This window comes from Gavialis gangeticus, unplaced genomic scaffold (genome assembly GCF_001723915.1).
Source record: "Gavialis gangeticus isolate Ggan-Ray unplaced genomic scaffold, GavGan_comp1, whole genome shotgun sequence".
NCBI classification, from domain to species: domain Eukaryota; kingdom Metazoa; phylum Chordata; order Crocodylia; family Gavialidae; genus Gavialis; species Gavialis gangeticus.
The window spans coordinates 31911840-31922541 of NW_017729028.1; the positions used below are offsets into that span (position 1 = coordinate 31911840).

At 50.2% G+C, this 10702-nt stretch overlaps 1 protein-coding gene across 1 annotated transcript in view; it reads left to right on the forward strand.

Moving 5' to 3' along the window:
- The first annotated feature begins 1023 nt into the window (after positions 1-1023).
- PRSS55 (protease, serine 55) overlaps positions 1024-10702 on the forward strand; it is a 17665-nt gene continuing 7986 nt past the window's right edge. Inside the window, exons 1-2 of the mRNA XM_019520684.1 lie at positions 1024-1558; positions 3748-3890. Coding sequence (XP_019376229.1) covers positions 1366-1558; positions 3748-3890 — 336 coding nt within the window. The 5' untranslated portion in view covers positions 1024-1365. The remainder of the gene's footprint in view (positions 1559-3747; positions 3891-10702) is intronic.

Genomic DNA, 10702 nt, shown 5'->3' on the forward strand with positions numbered 1-10702 from the left:
CCATCCTATGGCCCATCCCGCTTCCACAGGAGGCATTGATGTGTTGAGCTGGGCACAACCTTTGCAACAGAGTTAGGTCCTTTTCAAGGATCTTTGCACTTGGCTGAGGAAGCAAAAGCTGCCCTGCTCTTCTCCTTTTCATTGCAAAACAGGGCAAGTGATTGCTCAACAGCTGTGATTTCATAGACATTAGGGCTGGACGGGATCTTACAAGATCATTGGGTCCAGCCCCCTGCCCTAGGGGCAGGAAGTCTGCTGGGGTCAAATGATCCCAGCAAGATAAGCGATCAGTGACATTTGAACGCTTGAAGTGTGGCAAGTTTGGCAACCCAGACTGGGGCCCCTAGCAGTTGCTTCTGGGCAGAAAGTCAGCGACAACCCCTGCCCGGAAGGGCTCATGGTCAAGTGAATGAGACAGACAAAGGGAGGGAGGCACAGAAAAAGGGTGCTCTGGGCTCAGGGTCCTGGAGAGACTGCAATTCACATCCTTGTTCTGCAACAACCTCTTATGAGAACTTTACTTTGCACCTCATTCTGCCCCACTGGGGTCACAGAAAGCAGCATCGAGCCATTAGTGTCCCCTGGCCTCAGCTCCCACTCTGTAAAATGGAGCTGGCAGCCCTGTCCTGCCTCATAAGAGCAGCATGTGATAGGTAGGGCAGGTTGGCACCTTGGAGACTAACTGGTTCGGAGAGGCAAGAGCTTTCATAAGCAGCAACTTACTTCAGGAGATGCTATCGATAGGCTCCTACCAAGGGTCCTGTGAGTATGAATACAGTTGAGAATGGGAAGGGGCTCCCATATTGTGGTGATCAGGGTCTTATAAGTACACAAGACATGTATCCAAGGGACCAAGCCAGACATAGACCTCTGTCCCCTGGAAATGTCTCCTCTGTAAAACAGTGTCAGCCCAGGTCCCTTTTTGAAGGTGGGTTTGCAACAGAACCACGCAAAGATCTGCGTATCCACATGGTTTCTGTGTTTAAACCCCACTGGGGGAAATGTTATTAAACAACTGCCATCTCCTAAAATGTTGCAGAGAAAATTGCCCCATGTGAAAACACCAGCATTGTACACAAATGCCCCATGAATCACCTCATTGCCCTCGATTGGGCTGCTCTCAGAGTGAGGCACAGCTCAGCATGAGGACGAACCTTTTCATGGTGCTACCTACCCTCATGTTGAGCTGGCTTTCGGTGCCCTCTGGAACCGGGACCTCCATGTCCTGTTCAGAACAACTGTCCCCATCTCTGTAGGGTAACACGTCTGCCCCAGACCATCCTCCAGCTCTCTTTTTTATCAATAAGTCCACCAGATCTCACCGTGGCGGTTGGGGTGGTCAGCTTGAAAAGCCACAAGAGAGAGATGAAAAAGCTGGACAAGCTGATTGTTCATGAAGACTTTGACAAGCTGACTCTAGACAACGACATTGCCTTGCTCCTGCTCGACTCCCCCATCCGGCTCAACGAACATAAAGTCCCTGTCTGCTTGCCTCTGATGCATGATCTCCGCACATGGAAGAACTGCTGGGTGGCTGGATGGGGAACCACAGTTGCAGGTACCATGTCATGGGGAGAGGGTCATTTGGCTGAGATGTTTTTATCAGCATTCAATAGAGATGTTTCAGTCCCAGCAATGCTCGGGCAGAGAACCAGCAGAAGCCCACACCAGCCAGCTCCTCCATGCAATGGGCAGGCTGATGAAGACCTGGGAGGCTATCACCCTTCTTCAGGGGCTTAAGGTGCCTCCTGGCATCATTCTCCTCTGGACAAGGTCCAAATGAACTGGAATTGACGTGTACCCAGAAGGGGCTGTGATGGTAGATGGTACCAAGGAGATATAACAAGCTGCCTTGCATCTCCTTACATCGGGACTCTTCTTGGTCCTTGATATGTAGGGGCTTGGTCCTATCTTCTATTCTCTGAGCTCCCCCTTTGTGAGGTGGCAGGCTTGCTTTTCCATTCAGTCTCCCTGGTATTGCTAAAAAAGTCATTATCCCCTGTTTTATTCTGCTGTCCCTGTCCAAGCCATGGCTAAGATGCAAAGGCAGATGGTGGCTGCACAGGAGTGGGTCAATGCTGGGCACAGGGTGGGGTATTTTTCTGAGAACCAGCTCCTCCAGGAAAGGGTGGTTCTGAATGCACAGGGCCTTCCTCACAAGCTGACGATACTCTCTCAGCCTGTTTCATGGGCTGCAGCTCTGTATTAGGTCAACTTGCTAAATCTCCAGGGAAGGCAGGGGCAGGATTTTCCCCCCCTGTGCTCAGCATATCCATCTCTGGAGGGGTGTACCCACACCATTTCCCCAGCACTCCCAGGCAGAAATGCTCTTGAGCACACGGCATTTCCCACCCCCCATGCACCAAACCCGGGAGTGAAGCTGTTCAGAGACTGAGATCTTGGGGATGGAGGTGTGGGCTGCTCCCATCACCTCAGGCCTGATTTTGGCATGTGGGAATAGTGGGGAGTATGGGATGTCTTTGCTGAGGACCTTCCCCAAGCGGTGTATAGGGGTGAATATGGGAATATGTGTGAGTATCGGTGAATAGGGGTGAGTATGGGATGTCTTTGCTGAGGACACGCCCCAAGCGGTGTATAGGGGTGAATATGGGAATAGGTGTGAGTATCAGTGAATAGGGGTGAGTATGGGATGTTTTTGCTGAGGACCTTCCCCAAGCGGTGTATAGGGGTGAATATGGGAATAGGTGTGAGTATCAGTGAATAGGGGTGAGTATGGGATGTTTTTGCTGAGGACCTTCCCCAAGCGGTGTATAGGGGTGAATATGGGAATAGGTGTGAGTATCGGTGAATAGGGTTGAGTATGGGATGTCTTTGCTGTGGACATGTCCCAAGACAGTGGAGTTCTTCTGGTGTAAATGAGGTCTGGTATGCTTATAGACAGTAAGGGGTTGCTTACTCCAAGCTCTGGGATGAGGAGGGAGTATCAGTACTCTGGGAGAGTTTCGGAGAGTAACAGCATCAGTGCTCCCAGAGCAACACACGGGGACTAAAAGAGGCTGAGCTGCCTGGGGGAGACCTGCGGTGCTCCATGTAGCATCCCCTAGCAAGACCCAATTGCTGGGGGCCTGCCAGGGCGCACAGCACTCAGGGTGCACGGGGGGTCTCAGCAGTGCTGTCCCCAGTGAAAGACGATGTCACATTGGAGAGACCCCCTCATCGCCCTGCTGAAGCTCTACTGGGAGCTATTGTGGGACAGCCCAGAGTCAGGAGGGCACAGGGGTGGCCTAAAACCCCCTTTCCCTTTATGGTTTAGGATTGTAAGGTCTGCCTTGGAGGAAGCCTGGTAACAGCTGAGCGACTCCAAGGACTTCTGGCACCTCAATGGACAAGGGAGGGACATGTATTTCCCCCACTCAGGAGCTGCGGGGGCCAGGTCTCCCCTCTTCCCACCAAAAGTGAGGCCCTCAGAGAGCCTGCATTGGTGTCATAGCCCCAGCACCTCAGGAAGGGCCTGGCATGGGGCTGCTCCATATTTTGCCACCACTTCTACTTCTCCTCCACCCCCCAAAGTGCCTAGATTTGGCTCAGCCTTGGTAAAGGTTCATCCTAGGCCAGAAGGACTTTGCTGGGGAGCCATGAAGCTGTTTTCCCCTGAGGTGCAAATCCTTTAGGGGCTTCTCCTGGGCTGGCTGCCTTTACACCCCTCTGTGTTTGGAAAGGTGGACTGTGTTGCTATGATGTGCTGCCTGATGTCCTGCTGTGACCTGACCCTGCTCTCTCTGGCAGGGGACAAGATGAAAACCACCACCATGCTCCAGAAAGTGGAGATGCAGCTGATAAGCAAGAAGCAGTGCACCCAGTGGATCTCGCAGCTGACGGACAACATGCTGTGCGCCGGCTACGAGGACGGAGGGAAAGACGCCTGCCAGGTATAGTCAGCGTGCTCCTGTCTCACCGTGCCGCTGACATGGGTTGGGAGAGCTCAAAAATGGAAGCTTATTTGCTTTGGTAATGAACATCGATCCTCTCCATAGCTTCCTGGGGTTGCTAATGCTTTGCTGCATGTGTCCAGGCTGTGAAACTCTTAATAAGGGCAGCCAGGGAGCTGTCTGGAAAGCATATTGATGAGGACAGCAGAGGTGCAGGGCTCACGGGGGGGTAGCAGGGGCTGGCAGAAACATTGTGCTCACTTTGGAGCATGGCGCCTGGCCTCACTGTTAAGCACCCTCCATTGTCTTGCCCCTGGATAGGCAGTAGTAGAGCTGTTTCCACCCTGCTAGGGAAGCAGATGAGCTCACTGGATGGCTTTAGCAGTGCTTGCAGACAATGAAAAGGAGGAAAAATGAGCCAAGTCTGGATTCTTCCCTCTCCAAAAATTCACAGGAGGCCATCTTGATGGCCAGCCTTGAACCCAGATACCTGCCAAACATTGTTCTTCTCTTCCAGCTGCTTACAGGCTGGTGTAACCATGAACATGGTGATCTCAGTCCAGAGGACGTGGCCACCTTGTATTATGGTACAGCTTGACTTACGTTTCACTGGCAACAAATAGAAGCTGCCTTATCAATGTCTGATGAGGCCAGGAAGCATCACCTCCTTTGCGATCCACTGAAGTCCTCTTCCTCAGGCAGGGTTAAACCACATTGTCGAGGCAGCAAAGAGAAACAGCTTTACACACCCATCCTTGGAACAGAGGGAGAATTTCAGTCTCTGAAAGCCATTCATCTGGCCACTTTCACCTGCGTTCAATTCAATCAAAAATTTTAAAAAGAAAACTGCCAGGGGGTAACATTAATATGATTAAATAATGTGCTTCTCTATTCCGGCCTTAAGTTCTGTGCTTGATTGATGCTGTTGCAACAGCCAGACCCCTCTGTACCAGCAAAATGAATCTCATGTATCCAAAAAAAGCTGACTAGGGCTTTATTTTGATCTATAATACGCTGGAGCATCTGGAGAAGGAAGCAAGTAATGCAGGGCCAGACAAACAGGGCATGTGTATACAAGGCAGAGTTCTCCAGGCCTGGCCTCAGAGGTCAGGTGTCCCACTCATGAATATGAAGCCTCAGCTATTGCCCACTGTTAGTGGAGAGCTGCCAGATTTGGAGCAGAAAATGCGTTATAATCTGAAATGATGAAAAACCCTGGAATAGGGACAAGAGCCAGTGCAGGAGCATTCAGACCGTGCTATTCCCTCTCCACTTTGCTGTGGAAATGTTTCTGTTCCACCAATGTTCGGTTAGAGAACCAGCAGATACTCACGACAGCTGCCTCACCCATCCAACAGGCAGGCTGAGGAGCTGGGATCCTGGGCACCCTGGCCTTGAAAGGCATGTCTACACTCAGGCAGCAGAGGAAATAAGCTCTGCCTGCCTGATCCCTCTCCACATATCCACACGTCAACCCCAGAAATGAGGCAGGGAGAATACCTGGAGCAGGACCTTAACCGCTGCTCTTGGGCATTCTGGAAAACCATGTTCTGAGCATGTCAATCGCCTCCTGTTCAGGATAGACACGCGAGGCATGGGGGTGAGTGAGCAGGGCTTATTTCTTTGATGCCATGACTGGGCACTCAGCCGTGGCAGCCTAGATATGACCTAAGTGTGTGATTTCTCAGGCTCTTCTTTCTGCTCCCAGAGCTTCCAGCCTATCTTACCTTGCAGATTGTCTCTGAGTCAGGGTGCTCAATTCCCTTTCACAGAGGATTTGCAAATCTCCTAAATCAGATTGAAACCAGGTTTTGAAATCTCATTGGATTCGAATTCTCAAAATCTTTCCCCCCCACCCTACCCCCAAAGTGGACTGGCCTTTTTCTGCCCAGCCCTGCTAAGTACCTTTGGGAGGGACATGACTATCAGCGCTGCACCCACATGAATTAGCTCAACCTGTCTATGGACTTTGCAAACAGTCCCTTGAAATGTGTGCTGAGCCCCCCGTGAACGGGCCCTGATGAATGCTGAGCAGGGAGGGAAGAGAAGCAGGTGTTTTGTGAAGGCTCCTTCTCGCTGTTGTTGAAGGGTTAGGCCCAAATTGAGCTCTGCCTTTTGGTACATAAGTCCTTTAGATCCTACCTCACTCAGGGAAGCATGTCCTGCCCCCCAAAATGTGATGGGAGGGGAAAGGACCGGTCCACTTTTTAGCCTCATTACCTGACAGCTAGGGCACCTGCCTAGAGAGTGGGAGACCCAGTTTCTACACTCCTTTAGTCAAAGGAGATTTGAACCCATATTTCCTACTTCTCAGCAGAGTGCTTTGACCCCAAGGCCAGGGGCTTAGCAGGGCCAGGCGTAACCTCCATCCTCCAGTTGGTGCTGGCCCTTTGAGCAACCAAGAAGGGAAGATATGGGGCCAGAAACAGAGCAAGCCAGAAGGAGCCTGGTTGCATGACTCTTTGAGGAGAGCTTTGCCCTGGAACAGCTCTGGCGTCTACCCCCACTGCTGCCTATCTTTTTTCTCTGCTCAGTGCAAGAGACGGACTACCCCGGGGGCCAAGAGCAAAGGCAGAAGCCAGAGGACCCTCCCTTCCATGGCAGTGCCCATCCCACTGAGCCCACCACCGGGCCCCTCTATGGAGTGGGGTCTGTATCTGTGTAAATGCTGCTTTCCCACTTGAAGGGGCACTGGATTTGAGTCTTTATGTCTTGAACGCTGGGTGCTCTCCAGTACACTGTGAGAGAGCAGGAGCAGGAGGAATTCTCTCTTCATACATTTAGGGATGAACTGGAACTAAAACTCCAGCCCTGGGGAATAGTCAAGAGTTATGCATTGCATGTCTAGTAGATGTGTCTGCAGGACTACCTTCCTCCATGCTGTTGCTGCCTGCTGCTTTATCGCAGGTGTGTGCCCGTAGGGCTCTCCACCTTGTGCTACAACCCACTGGTACTTCAGCATCTCCGACTGATCTTTCTCTAGCAACCCTTGCTTCTGATACAGCTGTAGTAATAGGGGCCACTGGGCATGGTTGATTAAATAGCTTCACCCTTTCTGACCATCCAGAGGTTGCACTAGGGAATGCCTAAGTGAATCAGGACACACTTGCTTTGTGCGGTACATCCCAGAAGGATGTCATATGCGCTGGACACACCAATAAGCCCTCTTGAGAGAGCAAGCTTATGGCCACATCCCTCTTGTGCACAATACAGGTGGCTACATTGCACCTGTCCAGGGTGGCATGGTCATGCTGGGTTTCAGTGTGTCACTGTCTAGAGCAGGGGTGCCCAACCTGTGACACGCATGGCAAGGGCAGTCTGGGTGTGTGGCATGCAGCAGATGGTGGAGGGGGCAGGCAGCAGAAGGGTATATTGTGGGGGGAGCTGAAAGCAGAGCAGCAGATTGGGGAGGGAAGTTTAGGTTAGAAATAGGGAAGTTGAGGCTAGAAAGATTAGGAAGAACTAGGAGGGTAGTAAAGTACTGGAACAGATGACCCAGAGAGGTGGTGCAGTCTCCATCCTTGGAGGTTTTGAAGACCTGGCTAGATAGACAAAGCTTTGGCTGGGATGATGTAGGTGGGGCTGGCCCTGCTTTGAGCAGGGGGTTGGACTAGATGTGACCTCCTGAGGTCCCTTCCAACCCCAATTTTCTATGCGGGAGCACAGGTCAGGGAGAAGAAAGCTGAGCAGCAGATTGGACAGGAAAGGGGATCAGAGTGGCTCTTGGGGAGGGTCTGGAGCTTAATTTGTGGCACCCCTGGCAAAAAGGTTGGCCCTCACTGCTCTGGAGCAATCGATGAGGGTGCAGACAGGCATATATGTGACCATAGCACCTGCAAGGGGCCATGCCCGATAAAGGGTGGAAGCATTATACCACTGCAGAAACATGACTGCTCTGTGAGCTATTGATGGGGTTTCTATAATATCCCAGGGAGATTCAGTAGCATAGCTCTCACAAATTTTTACTTAAAAAAAAAATCAATTCAATTAAAACAATCTATCGCATACCCGTTTCCTAAGGGTTCTTCAGAGAAATATACAGAAAGGCTCTGAATTAATGCTAATAGGATCCGCCATTGACTGATTGTTCTATTTAGACATAAACATTAGCATTAATGGATGACTGAAGCACACATACACTAAAGAGCAGGCACGAGAAATTATCTGTGCAGTTCACGTGTGCTGCTTTTCTCCGGTGACCCTGCGAATCACAATTTAGGTCTAATTCCTTGTTTTCTTAGGCATCTTTTGTTAGATCCTGAAGCAAAAGTAACTTGAGCAATAATTGAAGTGTAAGGGCTTTAGCTCACAAAGAAAATGCCTCTTAATTGCCTTGCTTAGCTCATCAGGATTTGGGAAATAGCCCCGTTCCATTTCAAAAGGTTTGTAGGAAAGGGAAGATTTGCATTATCCAGAGGCTTGGAAATCACCAGTTTGAGCATGGTTCAGGTTAGTGGTATAGGAAAGCTGGCTGTGCACTGGCATTCAGGTGGGTGGTGTTTGAACCCTCGTGTTTCTGCAACGGGGATGATGCGCCCTTTCTTTCACCTTTAACGTGACTTGTTGATGCATGTAGTAAGGTCTTGGAGCAGGGCTGTGGCTATGATGTCTGGTGTGCGGTGAGTCTCTACTTGCTGCTCACTGTGATCACGTTGACACTTACACCACCGGGAAGTGGTAGGTCTGAGTCCTTTTCCCCATGACTAGGCCACGCTGAGGATAAGCGCAGCCTAGTCAATGAGGTGAGCAGTACTCAGCTGTGGGCAGAAGCCAAGCCCTGAACAGCTCGGGGAGATCGAGTAGAAGGTTTGTGGATTTTCCTGCTTTGTTTGTATGCACTCGTGTCATGTCTCGTGCGTGAGGCAAAAGCCATCCACATCTTTCATGGGTGCTCAAGCAGTGCCAGGCTCCAGGAGCTCAATCTGTTTAATCCATTGAAGTCAATGTTGCAGGGCGACTTGGTCCCACCATGTGCATTCCTACAGAGGGAACAGAAATGGGGTGCTAAAGGCATCTCCTGTCTATCATATAAATATATAACCCTGGCTGGAAGTGGAAGCTGGACAAGGTCAGACTAGAAATAAGGCAGCAAGGGGCATGAAACACTGGAATAACTCACCAAAGGCCATGGTGGATTCTCCATCGCTAGAAATGTTTAATTTAGGCCTGGGTGGGCTTTTGCTCCTGAAAGTTTTGTTCTTTTAGGGGAGTGCTTTAGGAGGACTCTGCTTTGCAGGATGAGCTCTCTGGGGGCCTCTTCTAGCCTGATGATCTTTGACATGTTCCCCTTTTATCGTGACAGATCCCAAAGATGGGGCCTTCTTCCTTCTTCCAGGTATCTGAATATCCCTCATCACTGTCAAATCTGAGCCTCATACTAATGGATTGTATCCCCAGGGCTTCCCAGTGGGTTAGGATAACACTGTTAGTCCCATTTTACAGATGGGGAAACCGAGGCACTAGGTCAATGAAGTGACTTTCCCAAGATCTCAAAGGGACCCTGGAGTAGAGTCCATAACTGAATCCCCCTACCATGTTCCCTGAGCCCTGGGGCAAGGACTACATTTGTCCTTCCCACCCACACGTTGGAAAAGACCATTAATGTTTATGCTTGAATTTTCCATCCTTGCAGCTTTCTCTAACAATTGTGGGTTCAGAGACAACAGAAATAAAACCGTCCTCTCTGTGTGTCGAAGCCTGTATTCCCTGCAGTCTGAACCGGGCTAATGGCAAATGCCATTATTTTAAATGCTGATCCTCTTCAATTTATAGCCCTCATACCAATGAGGATGGGAAACCAACAGTGACTTGCAAGAGCTGTGCCTTCCCCTAATGAGCGTCTGATGATATGTTGGGTTGTTCTCCCTCCCTCTTAGTGGCCCCCACCTAAAAAGATGCAAATGGCTGAACGTGTGCGTGTGTGTTTCCTGATCAATGACAATGTCGGGGGCACGAACGAAAATCAGATGAGAAGTGACAAAGGCCATTGGCCGAAGCCTACTGAAGTCAATAGAAAGGCTCCCAGCTTTCACGGTAGACTCGGGAGGTGCTGAAGGAAGATGAATGGTTGGGTGAATTTAAGAAACAGAAAGAAGGTTATTTGTCCACAGGATTATTTACTAGCAAATATACCCTCCTCCTCTCTTTTCCCCATGGGAGGATTAACAAGCACTCTTGGAGTGCATGAATTAAGCATGAGGCCTGATTTACTGTGGTTGATTATACTCGTTCCTAAGGGTAGGGGCGAAGAATCAAAGCAAGGTGAACAGGAAACTGGGGCTCTGGGTGGGAACAGCTGATGCAGAGTAACTCTTCTTGTGCTCACAATTACACTGTGGCCAGTGGAAGTTAAACTGGGATAGCTTTGCCCTTAAGGAAACAGAGCTGAAAGGCCTTGCTTTAGCTTTTGCTTACTGCACAGTAATGATGTACAATGCCAAAACATGGAGTCACCATGTGTCAGCTGTTCCACAGCAAGTCCCCAGCCCCGTGCATTTGCTTTAATTTGGTTGTGCGGCCGTGCTGTACGCTGATCAACAAGCGGCTGACGCAGGGCACTATTTTTAAGTAACGCTGTGCCCGAGACCTGGGTTCTTTGACTAATTAGCAGTACCAGCTGTCCGACATCTATTGCTGACCAGAGCTATTCCAACAGCAAAGATACGAGAGGCTGGAAGTTGAAACATCCCACACCTTAGCATTTTGTAGTTTTGGGGAGTGTTTTGCCTAAAAGGGTCTGTGCCCTTTTCATCTCCTCTCCTTCATGGGAACAGAGCACTTTGACTCAGATTTGTAAAGGGATTCAGGTGCCT